Source organism: Emys orbicularis, chromosome 20 (assembly GCF_028017835.1).
Source record: "Emys orbicularis isolate rEmyOrb1 chromosome 20, rEmyOrb1.hap1, whole genome shotgun sequence".
Lineage (NCBI taxonomy): Eukaryota > Metazoa > Chordata > Testudines > Emydidae > Emys > Emys orbicularis.
The window spans coordinates 5,208,853-5,230,798 of NC_088702.1; the positions used below are offsets into that span (position 1 = coordinate 5,208,853).

General features: G+C 54.3%; 1 protein-coding gene across 1 annotated transcript in view; it reads left to right on the plus strand.

Annotated features, from left to right (window-relative positions):
* ARHGEF2 (Rho/Rac guanine nucleotide exchange factor 2) overlaps window positions 1-21,946 on the plus strand; it is a 107,855-nt gene that overhangs the window by 17,872 nt on the left and 68,037 nt on the right. The window contains exon 5 of the mRNA XM_065420137.1: window positions 2,189-2,318. Within this exon, the coding sequence (XP_065276209.1) occupies window positions 2,189-2,318 (130 nt within the window). The remainder of the gene's footprint in view (window positions 1-2,188; window positions 2,319-21,946) is intronic.

Sequence of the window (21,946 nt, forward strand, 5' to 3'; positions counted from 1 at the left end):
GAGCCAGGGGGGACAAAAGCTCTTTGCGGCCACGCAGACGTGTTAATTGACCTCTCCGTAATGGGTCTGCCTTGCTCATAATTCACCACCATTAATTAGCGCTGAGGCTCATTCGCAGACAGAGAGGCCCTTGTGCGCGGCGCCGGCCCCCTGGGAGCCTGGCCCGTGTTTGCTTAGGGCCCTGGCACCGTTATTCTCGTTGGGCGATGGGGCAGTGAGAGGTGCCGGATTGCAGCGGCAGGGCGAGCCCCACCCCTGCCAATCTTGCTGGCCCCTAGTATCTGTAGGACAGTGATGGCCAGGGCAGGAATGCAGCTCCCCCCCCCCCCCCCTCAGGCTTGGGGTAAGCAGCTCCCTATCCCATAAGCAGCACCTCCACCCTCACCCCACAGCTCTGGCTCCCCCCCGCCCCAGAACCCCCCATCTCCTTGGCTGGTGCAATAAGACCTCCCGTGTTGCAATCTTCTTTAACCCCGGGGAAAGCACAAGACCCCAGCATGAGCGGGGCCCTGGTGTGCCCGGTGCTGGCCATACCTGGAGATGCTGCCTGCCCTGAGCCCGTGTCCTCTAGGGACAAGGATAGGTGGCTCCCTGGGGCCTGTTGGGGCTAGGCTGAGACCATCCAGCTGGTTTCACGTCTGCTCCCGAAGGGGGGGAACCTTTGTTCCCGAGTGGGAGACCCGGCCCTGCGTGCTGCCAGCGCGGTATAAAGCGGCTGTAGCTGGAATCTCACACTACCATCTCCCCTCTAGGCCCTTGGGCTCGGTTGGTGTCTTTGACTGTGATCCTCTGCCTGGCTCCCGCGCCTCCCCACCCTGCCAGGCTGCAGATGTCCAGGTCTCCGCCCACCCCGCGCTGTCCTGCCGAGAGGATTACCATAATCTCCATCCATCCATCCCCTGTCACAGCCCATTCCCGTCTTCATTAGGGGGGACCAGCCAGCCGGGCGCTTTGTTATTTCAGGGCTGGGATTACTGAGCAGTGCCTCTCCCTGGCTTTGATAAAGGCCGATCTTTCGCTGGCTGCCTGCAGGGCGCCGGGTGGGTAACTGGAAGCTGCGTGGCTGGACTATGTGCCGGCCACTGAGCTGTCAATGCGAACCTGGCTTAGATCTGTGTCCTTGGGACCCTTTTCTCTCCGCCTTCCCTTCCCCATGGTCAACCCAGACAAGAGCCTGTCCCAGGAGAGTGGGGGTGGGGGTTGGGGGGAGGGTGCCTTCTTATCGCTCTGCATCTCTTGGCTTTGGAGTCAGGGACCTACTCCTGTCCTCGCTCTGTGTGTGTGTGTAACCTATTTGTAGTCCCTGGGGGGGTGACTTCTGGAGCACGCCTCACCCTGCCAAGGCCCGCGTGAGGGCCTCCGTGTGTGGCGGAAGACCCAGAATGAGGGACCCCGGTGATGCTAATGCAGGAAACGGACCCTGCTGGGATGCATCGATTCCTTTACCGTGGATGGCTCTTTCTGCGACCCTGGTGCTAAGAGTCTGCCTTCATGCTGGCGGTGACAGCAAGGGGCGCGCTGGCTTTTGACAGAGCCTCGGGACTGAAATTTCTGTGCGGAGGCAGGCAAGTGACTTGCCCAAGGTCACCCCGGAAACTAGTGGCAGGGCTGGGATTAGAACCCACATAGCCTGGGCAGTCCCTTAACCACAAGTCCATCCTTCCTCTCGTGGTACAGCCGGCAGGTCCCCACCCTGATTCCTGCAGTGGGCCCAGTGACTTGTGGCAGGTCCCTTCGAAGGGCGCCCAATCTCGACATCAGGACAGCGGGATCGGCCGGAGGGGGGAGGATGGGAGGAATTTACCTGTAGTTCTCCCCCCACCCACCCCATTTGGGTTGATTTGTGCAGACTAGTTTGTGTCCCATCTCTCGGGATGAAGTGGGTTATAAGCTGCTGCCCATCACCATGGCTTCTGAGCGCCTGAGCCCCCCCTCTCCCGCCCCCAATTTCCTGTGCAAAGGGGCTGCGGCTACAAACCCAATTGCCCAGCCCAACATCTAAGGCTGCCTAAGCAAACAGAGGGCTCTGTGTGCGCTTCCCCCAGCTGGGAAGTGTGTGTCTCTGGGGCTGCTCCGGGCGCTGGCCCCTCCCTATTTCCTGGCCTTTAAACAACAACAAGAAAACAGGGGGATTGTTTGTCTTTAGCGCCTGTGGGGTTGTTTTTTTTTTATCCTCCTTCCCCTGCAGCTTTAATGCCGGGAGCTGCGGACAGCTGGACGCTGCCGGGGAGGCCGGAGACCAGGAGAACCAGCGCCGGGAGGGAAGCCCTCTGGGACGAACCCTGAGCTTCTTCATGAAGATGACGGGCAAGTCGAAGGTAGGAGGGACCGTTCGGTTTGTGACCTGGCAGGGGGGAGCCCGGGGCCTCCTGGTTGGAGCTTGTGATCAGGAACTCCTGGGTTCTCTTCCCAGCTTTGGATGGGGAGTGTTGTTTTGTGGTTGGCACATGTGAGTGGATGTCAGGACTCCTGGGTTCTCTTCCCAGCTGTGGGAAGGAAGTGTTGTCTAAGGGTGAGAGCATTTGAGCAGGTGACAGGACTCCTGGGTTCTCTTCCCAGCTCTGGCTGGGGATTGGGGTCTCCTGGTTAGAGCATATGAGAGGGTGATAGGACTCCTGGGTTCTCTTCCCAGCTCTGGGAGGGAAGTGTTGTCTAAAGGTTAGAGCGGGGTGGGGGGACGCCCACGCCCACTGGTGCTGGGACCCCATCAGCTAAGGAAGACGGTGGGACCTGTGGGAGACCTCTCCTCCCAGGGTGCCTGGCAACTCAGTAAGTGGCATTCTCTGTGAGATGTTGGCTCATCACCCCGGTGCTTTTGATCCAGGCTGGATTTGAATCAGTGACCTAGTGGTGACGGATTCCCTGTGATCCATCCGCTGCCCTGGAAGGAAGCTCCATTGGGATGTAACCCACCCTCCCGCTCTGCCGTACCCTGGAATTCCCCTTCGTTGGGCTGTCTGCTCAGCCTCTTGGTTCCTCAAAACCGGGTGTATCTGCAAAGCAGCTGCCTCGTGGTCGAGGAAGTGAAAACCTTTTCCTGCCTCATGAAGGAACGGGTAGGCGGTGCAGCAGGAAGGGTTGGTTTCTCTAGCGAGCGCATGCACCGCTCCGCTATGCCCACCCCGGCTTTCATTAATCAGGTCCAGGTCCTGGAGCATGTGTTTCAGAGAGTCTGCTGCCACTGCTTTCCAGTAGATGGGCACAGGCAACAGATTCTCCCATCAGCCATTAGTGAGTACACTGAGCTCAGGACTCTTGGGTTCTATCCCAGACTCCTTGGCCTAGTGATGGTCCTGCTCTCTCATGCCTCAGTGTCCTGTTCCAGGGGGATAATGTTATTTACCCACCTTTGTAAAATGCTTTAGAGAGCCACACGTGACTAGCCCTATGTGAGTGCCGAGAGCCATTATTTGGGATTGTCTGGCAGCCCCCAGGAAGCAGCTAGTTGGCCCCTTCTGACTTGAGCTAACGGGGAATCGCCATCAGCAATACAGGGCTCGTGACACATAGCTGGGCAGTGCCGATTCCCTCCACTGGAGGGCAGTGGTGCCACACGCATGCTCGCCCATTCAGCACACTGCAGATTTTCACGCTGGCTTGTCTCGCCCTTCCTTTCCGGGGCTGGGCAAACAACAGGAAACGTTGCTTTTCTCTCGATAGCATCTGCAGGGTGCAGCCTCGCTCCTCCCGATGAGCGTGGATTAGGCAGCTGGGTTAAACCCCTCTTAGGCTCTTTTGCAGAGCTCTGGCTCTGTAGCCCCCGGGCACAGCCCTTGCAGAACAGGTGCAGCTGTGCACACTTGCCCAGGCGCATTATGGGTCCCACCCCAGCTTCCTCCAAAGCATCCCTCTAGAGATTGGGGGGTGGGGTGGGGACCTCTCTGTCCTGATCCCATGTGTAGCACAGATATGGGGCTGAATTCACCAGTGCAGAGCCCAGTAGAAGGGGCTTGAACCTCCCACAATCCTGGAGCTGGTTGGAGTAGCCCTGAGGTCCTGCCCCCCGGCTACCTTCAGCGAGGGGTGCGCAGCGCTGGAGCAGCTGGTTCTGTTGTACCCTCGGCTGCTGCACCCAGCACACGGACTCCGGCCCTGCCGCTGGCTGGGGGCCCGTAGGATTGAATGCTGCCCCCAGACGCCGAGGGGAAGCAGCGTTGCGAACCCTCCGCTCCGGGCGCTGCAGAAACCATTAATCCCAACCCGCCTCCCCAATGTAATCCTCCCTCCTTCCTCTCCGTTCAGGGGCGAGGCGGATGAGCAGTCAGCTGTTACCAGCGTTACCAGCCGGCCCAGGAGTACAGACTTGCTCATCCCCCCCCCCCCTTTTGCACGGTTTCAACCGCTGGCAACTTTCACCGCTTGGCTCCCAAGTGTGGAGGAAGGAGCGGGAGGGCGAGGGAATGCCTCCGCTCTCCTTCAGAGGCTGGCTTGGTCCTGTTTTTCGCTCCATTCAACAGCTGTTTCCAGGTCCGTCTCCCCCTCCCCTCCCCCCAGGCCTGAGATGATCCAGGCCATCGCTTGATGCTTGAGTCACGGGGCGCCAGGAGGTTGTAGGCATTTCAACTGTCTCCTGTGTGTTTCGCTGTTGCTTATTAATCATGGGAGGAAGGGAGGGAGGTGGGAAATGGAATGAAACCCTGTCTGAGAGTGGGGCCTCCTTGGCTGTACGGACAGAGAAAGTCCCGGCCCCAGACAAAGGGTGGGAGGGGAAATGGGGGGGAAGTGAGATGCCAGAGGTCACCCAGCAGGCAAGTGGGAGCATCTTTGATCGGAGGATCTCAAAGCGTCCTACAGACACGATTGAGCTAAGCCTCGCAGTACCGCCTGCCTGCTTTCCAGAGACCGAGCCGAGGGGCTGGAGGGGATTTGCTTGAGGTCACTCCGCAAGCTGGTGGCAGAGACTGCCTGGAGAACCCAGGAGTTCTGGCATCCGCACCTGTGCTAACCAGCGCGTAATACCTCCCGCCTAGCTGTTGCTTGTGTGTGCAGTTAGCTGGAGGCCGGGGGTGCAGAGGAAGCATTAGAGATGATCAAGAGAGAGATTTGAGGCTGGTTAGAAAACCCCAGGGAAGCCAATGTCAGCCGGTTTGGATCCAAAGTGCTTCCTGGAGCCCAAGAAGCAGCTAGAGAACAAGGTTTGAACTGCCCTGCGGTTGCTAGTTTGTTTTGCTTAGAAGGGATCAGACTCGGGACATGGGTCAGGGGCCCCCTGGAAAGTTGCTTTTGTAAATTTCCTTTTGAGTAGTTACGCGACTGAGCCTCTCATTTCAGGGAAGGAGGTGTCAGTTCCTTAGCCTCTCCCCCTTCCCTCTCCAGGAAGTCTGGGATTGTGGTCGCAGGGCCGTAGTCAGGAACCGGCTGTTTCTGTCCGACTTTAAAGCGATCTCCAGCCGGACGGAGGAAAATATTCTGCTTAGACATTCTTTGCCAAACCGGCAGGACACACAGGGCTTCATGTAACAATTGCATCAGGCAAAACAGGGATGTGCTTAAACTGGGAGCCCGAACTCTTCTCTTCCCCACTGGCCCTTCACCCCCAAATACTAAACCACTGGCCTTTAGAACCGACATCATCAACACAGGGATCTTCATGAAAAAGCTCAATAATGCTTCGTACTTCGAGGCTTTCATCCAGGGATCTCAAAGCACTTTCCAAAGCAAGATAGAGCTAATCTCTGCTTTATAGATGGGGAAACTGAGGCACGGGGAGAGGAAGTGACTTGCCCGAGGTCACCCAGCAGGCCAGGGTCAGAGCCTGGACTAAAACCCGGCTCTCCTAATTGCTGGCCCAGTGTTCCAGCCACTAGACTATGCAGCCTCGTGTTTTAAAAGGGACTGGGTAATTTTATGGCTCGAAACTCTGTGCCTCTGTTAGGGGCTGAACCTTCGATCCTGACATGGGGGAGATATGGAAATCCCAGTCCAAACTGCCCCGATGTCTGGAGAATTCGACTCCGACTCACCCTAAAGAAAGATTCGAGCTGTGAATTTGGACCTGAACCCATATGGGGATCTGAGGTCCCCCGTTCAGGTCTGACATTTCTGACATTAGCGCTCTTTGCTTGAGCCCCTATCTGTGATCTGTGTTCCAGGAAATCCTGACCCTATGCAACAGCTAAAGAGGAGGAGACAATAAAAGCTGCTCTCAGATGGCTGGGAAAAGGGGGGAATATCCTCAAACTTCCCAGCAGGATGAAATCCCTGGCCATGAATTGCAGCACTGTGGGGAGATGCTGCTAGGTTCCTAGTTGTGCAGCTAGTGGGATTGTTTGCAAGTGACACACACATGTGCAGAGTAATTTACCCTAATGGCCTGAGCACAGGACTGGGGCCCAAGAACGCCTGAGGTCAGACCCTGGCTTTGACACTGATTCCCTCATGTCCTTTGATCTCCAAGCCTCTGCTTTCCCATCTGTAAAATGGGGGCATGGGGTGACCACACTGCCCCAGCTCCCAAGCGGCAGTGGGATTGCAAAGCCCCGTACAACTGCCCAGTACCCTACTTTGCAACATGGAAAGAGACTAGGGGCCAGAGTGAAATCCTGAGAAGGTGCCGAGCCACGGAGGAGATCGCCTGGTGTATGGGGAGCTCTCCGCTGTCGCGAGGCCAAAGCGGGAGGTGGGAGGAAGGGTGCTGGAAGCCTTCTTGCTCTTGCGTTCCCACCCCGTCGCCTCCTGGCTTCCACCTTCGCGTTACCTCCTGGGCCCTGGGGTGCTGCCAGCATCCCAGGTGGCGAATAAATGCGGCCCGGCTGTCACATGCCCAGAACTCTGCTCCCGCTGGGTATTTTTGTCTCTCCCAGCGCTGCACTCCAGCAATAAGTTTCAACGGGGCCGCCCGCCTGCGGGTTTGAATCGCCTTCAAAGTGGCACGGAGCGGACGTCTCTCCGCTCCCCGAAGCAGCCGCTAATTGAGCCCAGCTGCTCGGCGTTTCTGGGATGGGAGAAGGGCCCTGGCTGAGCGATCCGGTTGGGCCTTTCCAGTGCTGGCCCTGGCGCAGCAGGACACGTGTTGTAATGCAGTTGGCCATTCTAGAGCGAGGGAATTTGCTATAGCTGTGTGTCACCTGGCTTTCTCATTTCTTAGCTGCCCAGGTTAATCAGCCGGGAGCTAGCTTCCCCGATAAGCACCAGAAAGAGCCGTTTCTACCACGCTACACTGCATGGATTTCCCCAAATCCTCCTCCAACAGGCAGCCTGTGAAATAGGCTCTGTGTTCTGGGGTGTGCAGGGGGTGATTCTCTAGGAGGGCTCTCTCCATGAACTGAGCTGTGAGTGTTGCTGCTACAGCCAGTGTCGTGTGGAGGAGAGGTGGAACAGAACCTATTTCTGGTTCTTTACAGTCCTTTGGCATTTTTTTGCCCGAGTTTTAACCCTGACGTCCTTGCCACTGCCCCTTGTGGGCGCTCATATTTTGCGTCCTTCAATTCCCCATGCAGTTTCAATTGAGTACGGGACTCTTCTTTACCTCGTGCCCTAAATGGTTCTGCCGAGTTGCTGTGTATCCGTTCAGTAGCAGCAGTGCTCCTCCCCAGAGATGGCTGCATTTCCGGGCAGAGTTAGCGAGCCTTGTGCAGCGTTGCTGTGAGCTACTAAACAGCTGCTGCGTTCCGCCGCAGAGGTGGTTGCATTTCTGTGATGAGTGAGCAATCCCTGTGCAGTAGTACTGTGAGCTACTATACAGCTGATGTGTTCCAGCCCATAGGTGGCTGCATTTCCATGCTGGGTGGGTGAGTTGCTGTGTAGCAGGGAGGGATAGCTCAGTGGTTTGAGCATTGGCCTGCTAAACCCAGGGTAATGAGTTCAATCCTTGAGGGGGCCACTTAGGGATTTGGGGCAAAAATCAGTACTTGGTCCTGCTAGTGAAGGCAGGGGGCTGGACTCAATGACCTTTCAGGGTCCCTTTCAGTTCTAGGAAATAGGATATCTTCATTAATTTATTTATTGCTGTGAGCTACTACAGAGCTACGTTCTGCCACCCTGGAGGTGGCCGCATTTGCATGCTAGCTGAGTGATCCCTGCACACTGTTGCTGTGAGCTACTAAACAGTAGTCATGTTCCACCCCAGAGGCAGCTGTCCTCTAGCGGTGGGCAAAGCAAACGCAGCAGGCAGTTTGTGTGTCCGTTTGCAAAAGGTTTGGAAGCGCTCCTCCACCCAAACACTGCTCCACTGTCCCCTTTTCTTCAACCTCTGCTATATTTAGACGTGACTCATGTTCTAAAATCAGAATAGTGTGTGTGTTTTAAAAATAAACCCGCCAAGCTGCTCATGAGCATTACATAGAATTCAGGGCTGGCCTGGTTTGAATATTTCACTGGCTAATGAAAACAAAGAAAAACACCGTCCCGGCGGTTAGGACGCTGTTTTAATGGCTGGGGCTGGGCCTGGGCAGAACTTCCTGGGAAGTGATTTATCACATGCGATGGCAGCTCCCACGGCAGTTCAAAGATCCTCTTTTATGACCTGATCTGATGCCCACTGAGTGGGCACTTTGGATCTGGCTGTTAAGAAGCAGGTGAAACCTGCCCTCCCCTTTATTTAAAGAGACAGGATCCCAGCCCAAGGGATGCAGGGAATCTGCAGGTCAGCCTGTTTTAGGGCCTGATCCTGCAAGGTCCTGATGCCTGGCTTGGATGGGAGGCTGTGGGGAGGGGTCTCCTCAAAGGCTGGTTCAGCTGTGTAAGTTAATTTTATAGGCACTGCTCTGTGAGGCAGAGGGAGAGGGTTGCCAGTTTTGGTTGGACATATTCCTGGCGCTTTCATCACATGACATAATCTTTAATTAAATATTCATCTTTAATTCCTGGAGACTCCAGGCCAAACCTGGAGGGTTGGCAACCCTAAATGAAACCTTAATCTGTCACAGTCTAAGCTGGTGAGGGACAAAGACTGACAAGGAGGGGGCAGGGACGGGGGTTAAACCCCAGATCCAGCCGCCTCCATGTACTGGAGGCAGGAGCCAATCCCAGCTTGGATCCAGATCAGAATTTCTTAACCGACCTTCTGTCCCGCTCATGGGCCAAACCGAGTCCCTGGATAGGAACAGAGCAAAAGCAGGTCCAAACTTTGCACCTGGGATCCGTAGCAAGAGTAAAATGAAATCAATAGGACCAAAAGCTGTGACCACTGTGGAATTTATATATGTAAATCATGTGATTTTTATCTCTTATACACACATATCACGTGCATGTGATTATAGAGAGTGTGTATATGGCTTAGGGGGGAGGGATAGATCAGTGGTTTGGGCATTGGCCTGCTAAACCCAGGGTTATGAGTTCAATCCTTGAGGGGGCCATTTAGGGATCTGCAGCAAAAATCTGTCTGGGGATTGGTCCTGCTTTGAGCAGGGGGTTGGACTAGATGACTTCCTGAGGTCCCTTCCAACCCTGATATGCTATGGGAAAAAAAATATATTTCTCTCCACCCATTTTTACCTGATGGGCAGAAGGTTGAAAGCAAGCAACAGATGCTAATTGTGCTCTTTAATGCCTTACTGGAAGGGGGTCAGATAGCAGGGTGATGGGCATGGGATAGGATAGGATTTTTTGTCAATAAACACTGCTCAGCGTTTCTGACACAGGTAACTTACGAGGGATGGAACCGAGCGATGGGGTTGAAACTTCCCCAGGGTCTGGAAGGTACGTAGGGGGTGTGTGTGTGAGATGGAACATTTTGAGTTCAGCCTCACCTCTGTAACTGAAAACACTGAGCATGACACATCATCAGGTGGGGGTGTAGCTGAGGGCAAACGTAGGTCTGTAATGAGAGGTGATGGGGTAGGAAAGTCCCTGCTGAAGAGAGACAGCGGTGTTATAATGGGGGTGGGAGTGGAATGTTTTGAACAGCTGAGTGGGATCCCTACCTGTACACAGAAACTCTTAGTGATTGAGAGGTTCCAGCAGACTGAAGGAAGCTCATTGGTTGGAAAGAGGAAGCATCAGATACAGTTTGGGTTAGTTTATGCAGACGGGGGTGGGTGTTACAGGATCTGGGGTTATTTGCATAGGTGCTGGAATTAGGGGGGCTGCTGCACCCCCTGGCTTGAAGTGGTTTCCTTCATATACAGGGTTCACAGTTTGGTTCGATGGCTCTCAGCACCCCCACTATAAAAATTGTTCCAGCACCCCTGGTTATGTGGTATCTACTGTTGGAAAGTAGGTAGCAAATCTCCATTGTGGGGGGAAATCTGCATAATTTCAACATGAAACTGTCGAGCGGAGACGTGGAGGAGGATCTGAAAGAGAGGGGTGTGTGTCTGGGGGAGGTCTGGCAAGGAAGCACTATAATAATACCTTGCCTTCTTCTAGCGGGATCTCCAAGCAAACACAAATGCAGCCACGCACCACCCTGGGGGAGGGAGGAGGTGGTGTTGTCCCCATTATACAGATGGAAAAACTGAGGCACAGTGGGTGGACACGTCTCAGACACCACGTCACATGGTGAGAGGTGCCAGTGAAATACATAGAATGAACAGGGAGTTAGTATCGGAGCCAGGAGTCCAGATTTCCAGGTCCCTCCCACAGCTCTAACCACTAGACAATACTCCCTTGCCCACTGGAGGGTTGTAGGGAATCTGCATGTGACCCTGTTTTAAGGCTTGATCCAGGAAGATGCTGATCACTGGCTTCAATGGGAATTTGAGTCCTCCCAGGAGGCAAGCTTGTGGGGAAGAGACTCCTCGAAGATTGATGAAGTCAGAGCTGGGGATTAAACCCAGCAGTCCTGGCTCCCCAGCATCTGCATTAACCACTAGACCACGCTCCCTCCCAGAGCTGGGGATAGAACTGCCGAGTCCTGATGCCCAGCTCCCTGGTGTAACTACTGGACTCCCAGATTCTGTTCCTGGCTCTGCCACTAACTTACTGTGCAACCTTAAGCAAGTCACTTCACTTCTTTCTGTGCCTCAGCTTCCCCCATCTATATAATGGGCATATTGAAGCCATCGGGAATGGGGGAGCTAGCTATGGTGATGGCTGCGACTTTAATTCTTAAGATTTTGTTTTCTCTGTACTGCATCTAGAGAGCTGCTGTCTGTCATGTATCATGTGTCTGAAGGCACAGCTCCTGTTGTGACAGGCAGAGTTTTGTAGCATGTTACAGAGGAGCTATACACACTGTGCTCCTCCCCGTGGAGACTTTACTTTGGTTCTTTATTGTTCCGATTTTCCATAATCTGAAACAAACTGTTCAAACTGTAGTATAGTTTTCCTGTTTGCATATAGAAACCGTAAGAGCTGTGTTGGTTGGGGTGATTGCTTAGGCATTGTGCTTGGATAGGTGAGCAAACATCACCCCAGTTTTCCTCGCTGTAACAGGGGAGTAATGACTGATATCTTCCTGTGTGAAATGTTCCCACGCTGCAGGGAACTGGCTGATCACATGCAGCTGCTGGGTTCCGGTCCTTGTTCAGAGGGGACCGGGGAGATGAAGTGGAGAACAAAGGAAGCAGGGTGACTAAACTGAAAAGGACAAAACCTCGCTGCACTTGAACTGAAGCTAAGCAATGACTGTAGCAGTCACAGTGGTGTAGTGTGAGTGGGAGAGACGGCTGGGGAATGCCCATGAGATGTGAGCCACTACCGGGAAATAGATTGAGAGTCTCTGAGCCAGAGCTTGACCGGCTCAAAGCACCTGGGGTGATGGATGAGGAAACGGAGGGACAGAAAGGTGAAGTGACTTGCAGAAGGTCACGCAGTGAGCCACTAGCAGAGCTGGAATAGAACCTGTGGCTCTCGCTTGCCAGGGCTTGATACACACCAGGTACGAAACTTCATGGGAATCACAGCTTTAGTTCATCACCAGGGCAAATCCCACGGGAACATGGGCCTCCTTGCAGATCACGCGCTGCCTGGATCGGTCTCTGGCTAGTCCTTCAGGTGGGCTGGCTGGCTATGCAGTTGATGTTGTCACTGGCGATCTTATTGGGCCACTCTGACGCTTTTGGTACCCACGTGCCAGCCAGCTAGCAGCCTTCCTTGGTAAAAGCGCTTCAGAACATGTTGGTCTTCCATCCTAATAATGCGTCCGCGCCGAGAGAGCTGCTGAGGGCGGCCATTAGCGGGTTTGGCTTCGAATATCCTCCGGGCTGATTTTTGGCCTGGAGAATTGCAAACCTCAATCCGCTGCTCTCCAGCCTTCCTCAGCGCTCACGTTCCGCGGCCGGGCACTGGCGTTGGTGTTAAACTGTTGCAACTTTGTGCCCGGAGCGTGCCCTGTTCCTTGGGGCTAACCACTCACCCGCACGGCCTCACGGACCATTCCTAGTATTTAAACAATCCCCTCAGTTGCTACGGGAACCAGGTTGGTAACGTTCCATATCCTGCGCCTTTTGTTGAAACGCAACATGAGAACAACACCCACACCCACCAGCCCCCGCCAACTGTGGCAGAAACAGCTCCTGAATTCCACGCACCACCTGCTTTACCCCTCCCCCCTCCTGTTGCTCGCTCCCCCCCACCCTCACTCACTTTCACCAGGCTGGGGCAGGTGGTTGGGGTGTGGGAGGGGGGGCAGGCTCTGAGAGGGAGTTTGGGTGTGGAAGGGGGTGTGGGCTCGGACTCTGGGAGGGAGTGGGGCAGGGGATTGGGGTGCAGGAGGAGGTCAGGGGGTCGGCGCTTATCTTGGATGGCTCCCGAAATCGACCGGCACACCCCTCTGGCAGCGGCTTCTAGGTGGGAGTCTGGGGGTCTCCGCGCATTGCAGCCCACAGGTACCACCCCTGCAGCTCCCATTGGCCGCAGTTCCCGGCCAATGGGAGCTGCGGAGTCGGCGCTCGGGGCAGGGGCAGTGCACGGAGACCCCCTCCCTAGGGGCCGCAGGGATGTGCCGCCCGCTTCCGGGAGCGGTGTGGAGCGAGGGCGGGCAGGAAGCCTGCCTTAGCCCCACTGCACTGCCGCCGCCGCTGGTGGCTGGGGGCCCCCAGGCCCTTTTAAATCACCTGGGGCCCTGAGCAATTGCCCCCCACTGTCGGCGGGCCTGGTGAGGGGTTTTCTTTAACCTGAGGTTTTCTGAAGTATTTTGAGAGAGGGAGCGTGAGTGGTGGACACGCAAGCAGAGAATGGAGCTGAAGAAGGGGAGGCTATTGCTAGGCAAACGGAAGAGGCTGGAATAAAATAGCGCATCCACCAGTCGGACGCTTTGTGCTGGAGAGGAAGGATGGGTCAGAGGTTACGCTGACCGCGTGCGACATGTGGGAGCTGGGCACAATTCCCGGCTCCAACATGGCCCTTATCTTGGGCAAGTCGCCAAGGGCGACCTTTCCCAAAGTGCATTAATGACTTGGGAGCCGACTTTGGTTAGACTGGAAGCTGTCGGGGCCAGAGACTCTCTCACTGATTATACAGCTCCTAGCACAGCAGGGCCTGCAGCTAGGTTGGGGTCTCTCGAGCTGCTGTCTTCCTCAATGCCCGTTCGATGGATAAACAAACCGCTGCAACCCATTCACCAGCGCTGAGCTCGCTCTTGAGAGAGCCTGGCCTTTCAGAGCTGGAGGGGATGAAAGGCTGGCACAAGGAGGAGGGAGAAGAATAGGGAAATATGATAGAGGTATATGAAATCATGAGTGATGTGGAGAAAGTGGATAAGGAAAAGTTATTTACTTATTCCCATAATACAAGAACTAGGGGTCACCAAATGAAAATAATAGGCAGCAGGTTTAAAACAAATAAAAGGAAGTTCTTCTTCACGCAGCGCACAGTCAACTTGTGGAACTCCTTGCCTGAGGAGGTTGTGAAGGCTAGGACTATAACAGCGTTTAAAAGAGAACTGGATAAATTCATGGTGGTTAAGTCCATGAATGGCTATTAGCCAGGATGGGTAAGGAATGGTGTCCCTAGCCTCTGTTTGTCAGAGGGTGGAGATGGATGGCAGGAGAGAGATCACTTGATCATTGCCTGTTAGGTTCACTCCCTCTGGGGCACCTGGCATTGGCCACTGTAGACAGGACACTGGGCTAGATGGACCTTTGGTCTGACCTGGTATGGCCGTTCTTATGTTCTAATTGTTCTCCTTAACCTCTGAGGACAGGACAAGAAGCAATGGGCTTAAACTGCAGCAAGGGAGGTTTAGGTTGGACATTAGGAAAATTTTCCTAACGGTCAGGGTGGTTAAGCACTGGAATAAATTGCCTAGGGAGGTTGTGGAATCTCCGTCATTGGGGATTTTTAAGAGCAGGTTAAACAAACACCGGTCAGGGATGGTCTAGCTAATACTTAGTCCTGCCGTGAGTGCAGGGGACCAGACTAGCTGACCTCTCAAGGTCCCTTCCAGTCCTACAAGTCTATGAGCTATTCAAAGAAGGACCAATAAGTAGAACACCGGCTGCCCAGTCCTGCTGCCTGGCGCAGAGGAATGAAGACGCCTGATCCAGAGGCCCATGTATGGCCATCCTCGGAGGAGGTGGGTGAGTCAGTGGAATGTCTCATGTGGGCCCGGCAGCCCCTCGCTGGGTTTGAATCCAGCTAAAAAGATGCCGAGGACGGATTTCCTAATGAGTTGGCAGCTCACCGCACGGACAAGCCCTGTCTCCCTGGGGTTAGAGCAGCAAACAGGGGCGTGGGTAGCATTGATCGGGTTTATTACAGCAGCGCGGAGAGACCAGCGGAGAGCAGAGCCCCGTTGTGCTAGGTGCGGTACAAATACATGGTAGGAGACAGTTCCCGCCCTGGGGAGCGCACGGTCCGACAGACAAGACAGACCCAGGCTGGGGATAGAACCCTCCCATAGGGGGCAGGAGGGGGGAAGCTGGTCCTGACTCAAGGAAAGAGAACCCCCTTCTGCCACCCCTTCCTTTCACAGGAGGCTGCTTAGCTTGGGGGATCTGGTAGCATCACACCCTGGGGAGCCACAGCATTACTGGTCTATGGGGGGTGGGTTCCTAGCTTCCTCAGGCCTGGGGGGTTTGTTGTTGGTGCTCAGCAGACACCCCCCCCCCACCAGGATCTAATCAAATCCCAGCCACTCTACACCTTACACACGGAGCTGATTCTTTTTATGAGGGAGAACTAGGATGCGGCATGGTATTGGTACCAAGCAATGCCAACGGGCTCTCGTCTGTGCCACGGAGGGGAGCTCGGGGGTGCCAGCCAAGCCCAGAAAGTACTTGTGAAGAGGACGAGCCCGCGGCTTTGCTGGCTTGGGGCCTGGATTCTGCCATTTAAGCCTGGTCTTCCCCTCCCTTCCCCAGGGAGCTGCTGTTCATAACCCTCTTCGCCAGGGCTCTAGCCTCCGAAAAGGAAACTAACCTAGGCAGACCCCCCACAGCCACTTCCCCTTCTCCCCATAAGGGGCCACTTCCTGGCACATGACCTCCCATCAGCTCCGCTGCAGGGGCTTTCCACTGACGGCAGATCTTACCGGACACCGGTCTCCCCCAGGGCCTCTGGAACAACAAGCCGCCCGTCCATGTGTTAATCTGACGCGCCAGGGGTTTCTCTGCAGGGTGCGGGCGCCGGCTTTTCTGCTGCTGATTCTCCCTTGAACTATTATTAGAGGTATGACGGCAGCACTTGGAGCTCCTGCCCGAGATCACGGCCCCAGCGTGCTAGGCGCTGGATGTACACATAGCAAGAGATCCTGTTCCAAAGAGTTTAAATAGACTGGACAGTGTGCAAGGGGAAACTGAGGCTCATGGGCAGTGGCAAAGCCAGGACTAGACCTGCTGTCTCCTGCGTCACAGTTCGGTGTTCTGACCACTAGCCCACACTACCTTCCCTCATTAGCTGGGGCCACCTATGGATGTGGGAATGACAACAGGTTGCTAGGGGCTCCTAAGGAAACCATTCCCCCCTCCTTTAGCTCTGACCAGGAGACCACACTCCCCCAAGAAAATCAAACACTGTGGTAGGACCCTCTAACTTCACAGCCATGCCATGGCAATCAGACCAGGAAATATGCTTTAATTATGGAAATTAATTATAATCTCTGTGAAGCAGGGACAGTGTTTTTGTTCGGTGTTTGTCCAGGTGGCCTGGGCCATGACACGGGCTCCTAGTTGTTAGCAAACTACACCTCATAATAGTCATAAGAATGCTGCAGTACTTTCAGTTTGAATGGTTTAATGGAGATTAGGGAACGACCCAAGCAAGAAAGAACAAACGTCAAGTCTCTCTGATTGAGAGCACAGCGTGCGCCACTCCCTAACATGCTGCCTCCCGATGCAGCCGCTGGCCCTGCGGAGACAGCCTTCAATATTTAAAGGCTCAGAACAAAGAGGTAGCAATTACCCAGCTCTGCACACCATCTCACGGTCCTCCCCTTACGAAAGGCAGCCCGGCAAGGTGGAGTCCTGAGAGGCTGCTTGGTAAACATAAGGATGGATTGTTTGTAGGAAGCCCAGGGACTGGTTTAACCCTTGTCTCCCCTGTGCGCTGGCTCAGGAGCAGAGGCAGCGTCGCCCGGGGAAAAGGTGCTGCAGATCCCACAGAGCAAATTTCTGTCCTCCATGCACTCCTGCAAGGAACAGCAGCAGTTCCGCCTCCCTGGTCCAGGGGCTGTTCTCGGCTCATTAGTGCAAAGTGGGCTGGGGAGAGTGGGAGGTGGGATTGAAACCCCCCCCAAGCTCATTGCGGCTCGGGTGCATCTTCACTATGGAGTTCGCCTGGGTGCGAGCAGCCCTGTCCCAGTCCTGCGTCCTCACCGCCGCTGTATGTTGCTGGGCCTTCCGGGGGCCCATCCCCTGGTTCTTTGGGCTGCAGTGAACGGAGCTGCTCTCTGATTCATTCCCTGTGAAATGTGGGCGGACTCACCTGTAATGGGTGCAGAGGGAAGCTGTGGGAAGGCATTGGAGGAGTAGCGGCGCCTGTGGGGTTTAGCCTGGGTCCACACTGCAGAGCGAAAGTCTCTCACCCCAGCCCCAACTAGCCCAGGATTGGACACAGCACTAAGCTCAGGTCAGAGGGTTTGGCTGGAGGGGGATTAGGGGCAACAGCTGAGCTAACGCTGAAGCAGAGACACACTCATAGAGGATATTAGATTTTCTAGAGTGGTTGCCCAAATTCTTGCACTTCGCAGCAAACTGGGTCTAACCCAGTGTCTTGACACTCCAGAGGAAGTTGTAAACGTGGGATGAGCCTCTGTCCTACAGCTGGCTGCAAAGTGGGTAGCAGTGTTCCTGGCAGGAATGTTTTTCCCCTTTCAGCTCCTAAGGTCGAGTGCCCACGCTTGGCACACCAGCCGTGTGTCGTCATTCCGGTGCGAGAGAGGGGTTGGCTTTGTTTCTTGGCTAGTGGATTTCATTAAAACGCCCTTGGCAGCGAGCCAGCGCTCCCCCTCCATCCCCCAAAGGGCTCGTTTGGTGCTAGCGTTGGCAGCTGCCGCTGACAAAGCAGTGGGCTGTCTAAAGATGAAGTGGTTAATTAATTGAAAGAGACGGTAGCTCCCAGCCCCATGAGCACTTGGGGTTTGGCCTTAGAGATGTCCCCTCCGTGTGGGTACCTGGTAAAGATTCAGGAGGCCCCCATCCCAGGTAAAGCTAAGGTGGTTGCTTGCTTATTTCTTTCATGTGCTTTAATAAGTAGCTTATTTTAGAGCCCCTTCCTTATACCCCTCTCCTTGGGCCTTGTTCCTTTCCATTTGCCTCATCTCTCTCTGCTTCCACAAGTAATCCGCGCAAGAGCCTTCTCCTTTGCAGCCCTTTCCACCTCTGATTTCTTTCCCAACTGAAGCTCAAAAACCTCCCCTCGCTTGCTGTTGGGTTCTTGATTTCTCTCATGCCTTCTGCTGCTTCTGTTTAACTCTTAACACCATCTATGGCATTTGTTTGGACTTGCTAACAAAGGACACTGCAAATTAAACTCTTCTGTTCTCTGGGAGCTTAGCATAAATAAAATAGCAACTTCAGGGGAGGCTGTGGGTCCTAGTGGTTAGAGCGCTGGAGCAGCTGTCAGGAGCTGGGTTGTACTGCTGGCTCACTCCCCCCCGCCTTTCTTTGCCTCAGTTTCCCTATCTGTAAAATGGGGATGATAATCCTGACCTCTGTTGTAAAGCACTTGGAGATCTACTGATTTATTGTTTGTTTTTTTTAGAAATATACCAGGCCACACAAATGACACAGGCCTTATCTATGCACAGTTTATCTCAATTTTAAAATTATATCTTAATATTTAAATATTCTTATTAGTTACCTCAATTTAAATCCCAGTTACGGATTGGTATCTTAATTTAGTGAACCAGGATACACCAAAGTAAGCCAAATGCAATCAGATTGAAGTGTCCACATAAGGGGATTTGCACCTGTTTAAATCAGTTTAGCTAAGTCAATGCAACTGTGGCATAGAGCCAAGGTCTAAGGGTTTTGATCTTGCAGGTGCTTGTGTGTCGGTAATTCAATGGGACCCACGACCCTGTGGGAAGTTACTCGTGTGTCTGCAGGATCGGGGTCTAACTCAGCCGGTTGGGTGACCCAAACGCTGCCTCAAGGAAGGACTGGACTGTTTCCATTTCTCGGCGGTGCAGCCCGCGTTACATCTCAGCTTACAGGCAACGGACGTTCTGTTGCTGGGATCTCATTAAGCAGTGGTGACAGCCGCTGGGATGGATGGGGGCAGAGGAGTAGGGAGCAGCGCTGGTTCCCATGGCGAAAAGAAGAGGAAACTCGATTTCCTGAGTCCTGTTGACTTGGACGCAGGGTGCCTAGCGCTCAGGTGTCCTTGCTCCTCTGGGGCTGCTTTTCCGGTTCAGCAGGTTCTGAGATGGAAGATGCTGTTTCTGGTGACGGTAACCGAATGTCTCATTCAAACCCACTTATTCCTTCCCAGGTCTCCATTGGTCATAGGCGAGATTGCCCATCTCCAGCAGCTTGTATTTCAGACCTCCGCTCCTTTACCCCAAGGTCCCCCAAGTATTGCTCGCATTGAAAAATGCGCTGTGAAGTATCTTATCCCCATTCCAGAGCGAGGCAAACTGAGGCAGGGAGCGGTGTGGTGACACGCCTAAGCTCCCAGAATGAGGTGGTGACTGAGCTGGGAGTGGGACCCAGGAGTCCTGAGTCCCAGCCCCTCTCCCCCTAATCTAATTACTCAACATGCGGCATGGCTAGTGCCTGGGCTATAGAAGAGATGGGTGAAGCCCAGCCCAAAGGAGGAGCAGCTGGAGAGAGGGGAATTGAGTTGGCCAAAGTCAGCAGTAAGCTCTGAGTCCCAGTCCTCTGCTCTAACCACTAGGCATGCTGACACCTGTTAAGTTACACAGGCAACTGCTTTCACTGGACTCCCTTGCACAGCCCCAGAAGCTGGGTTGACTATCCGCTGGCAAAGGGGGCGGGGAGGGCCGGGCCCACTGCGAACGGGCTGGTTGGGTGAAAGCCCAGCGAGGAAAGAAGTGTGTGTGAGATACCGACCGACCTTACGGCGGGGTCTTGCTGCTCCCTTAAATAAAGGGAGGAGAGTAAATCTGTCCTCCAGCACACAGACTGCACAGGACAGGGGGATAACTAGCCCTTTGCTTTTAAAAGTTTCCTTCCGAATCCCTTTCCTTATTCATGGGCCACCATGGCCTAGTGGCTAGTGCACCAGGCTGGGACTAAGAAAACCTGGGTTCTATTCCTAGGTCTGCTGCTGGGTGACCTCTGGTAAGTAATGTTGCCACAGTTTCTCCATCTGTAATGTGGGGCTAATGGTACTGCCTTCCTCTGGAAAGCACTTGGAGATGGGGAGATGTTATCTGTTTGAATGAGTGTAGCTGCTAGAGTTAAACCTGGGTGCTGCCCAGACATGTGTAGAGAGACAGATCCTTCCCCAAGAGTTTCCACTCTGCATAGGAATGGGGAAAAGGAGTCTTTATTAATTCCCCATTTTATAGATGGGGAAACTGAGGCACAGAGTGGGGCCATGACTTGCCCAAGGTCTCTCACAGAGTCAATGGCAGATCTAGGACTAGAACCTAGCTTTCCTGGGGGGCCAGCCCAGTGTCTGCCCCACTGTGCCAGGGTGGGAGGGGGAATCAGGGCCGGCTCTAGGAAGTGCAGGGCCCAATTCGAACATTTTCGGCGGGGCCCCGGCAGGGATGACTTAAAAAAAAAATGTAAAAAAAAGCCTTTCATTTCTTAGCAACCGGTTCCCTATAAAAAGTTCTGATTTAAGAGATGTGCCACAGTATGTATTTTTTGTACCAATGGGGTTACCATACGTCCGTATTTTCCCGGATGGCGATTTAAGAACCAAAAAGCCTGACATGTCCGGGAAAATAAGGATGTATGTTAACCCTACCTAAAGTTCTTTTCTAAAAAGATGGGCCTGAACTAGAAATGAGCTCCGTGTCACATGTGTGGGTCCCCACCACTCCCTGGGGGTGTGTTAGGGTGACCAGATGTCCCGATTTTATAGGGACAGTCCCGATTTTGGGGTCTTTTTCTTATATAGGATCCTATTACCCCCATCCCCGTCCTGATTTTTCACACTTGCTGTCTGGTCACCCAGTGTGCACATGTGTGGGTCCCAGCTGCTCCCTGCCCCCCTCATTGAAGCAGGTGTGCAGGGTTACTGCCCTGGGTACTGCAGGGCACCAGTGGACATGGGGCTGGCTGGAGGCAGGGCAGGGGCTGACTGGAGGTAGGGTCTGGCTGCAGGCAGGGCAAGAGGTGCGGGGGTTGCTGGAGACAGGGGCTGGTGCGGGCAGGGCAGGGGGGTGCGGGGCTGGTGCGGGCAGAGGGTGCGGGTACAGCCCACCCTGTACGGTAAGTGCCCCCTCCTCCTCCCTCCCCCACCGGGGTAGCAGCAGCAGCCCGGGGCTCGGGGGCTATTTAAAGGGCCTGGGGCTCCTCTGCTTCCACTGCCCCGGCCCTTTAAATATCCGCAGGAGCCCTGGGGAAGGGGCGGCACTCCAGCAGCTATTTAAAGGGCCGGGGCGGTAGAAGCAACGGGAGCCCCGGACTTTTTAAATAGCCCCCAGAGCCCCGCAGCCCTACCCCAGGGCTCCAGCAGTGGGGCTATGGTGACAATTTAAAGGGCCTGGGGCTTCAGCCCCTGCTGGGAGCCCCAGGCCCTTTAAATTGCCCCCTGGGGAAGCCGGGCCGCCTGGGTACAGCACACCGGCTCTTGCTGGTACCCCGTACCGGGGCTTGGGTGCGGGGGCCCTCTTAGGGGCGGGGCCCGATTCAGGGGAATTGGTTGAATTGGCCTAAAGCCGGCCCTGGGGGGAATAGATACTGAGAGGTACTTGTCCAAGGTGAGACAGCCAGGAGTGGGAGCCGGGGTCTCCCACTGGGCCATGCAGCCCCTTTAAACTTCCAGCTGCTCCTGTGTGATTTGGGAAATAATCCTTCTCTGTTAACTCGCTAGAGGAAACTCCTATTGGCGTGGCCTCACTGGGGCGGGGAGGGAGAGGGGAAGGTAAATCTTTTATTAGCTCTCTTGCTGGGAAAGTGCCCCCCCCCTTTCCCTCTCCCCCGTTCTGAACAGAGGCCTGAGTGAGAACGTTGCTGCTCTTGTCTAAACACTAATGTTTTTCGTCTGCGTCCAGCCCGTTGCATTTTCCGGCCCGTCTTGTGGGGCAGAATGAATTTATTTTGTGTTGGAGTTTTGTTTGTATAAAGAGTCCGGCCCTGAGGGGCTCTATCTGTATATACACTCCACTCAGTAGCACTATATAGTTCCTGGCTTGGTAGAGAGTATCTTTATTAGCGGTGGTATGTTTTAGCAGTTACTCATTAAGCCGTGTACCGCTGGCTTTTCCCTTTATGCGCACATGGCCTCGCCTTGGGTTCACTTAGACGCTGGGTAGTGTTGAATGTTACCGTGCCTTTTTAAAATTTTTATTTTAAAAGCACTTTATTGGCTTAAGGTCTAACCTGTCCAATTTCTCTGCCCTGATTTCTTCCCCCCCGCTCCCCCCCGATTCCCACATGCATGATGATTGTTTTATTGTGTAGTAGGGAGAAAGAAATGTCACTTGTTAGAGCAGGAGTTACTGCGTGTTAGCATTGGGGAGTGGGGGGCTGGTTGTAGTGGA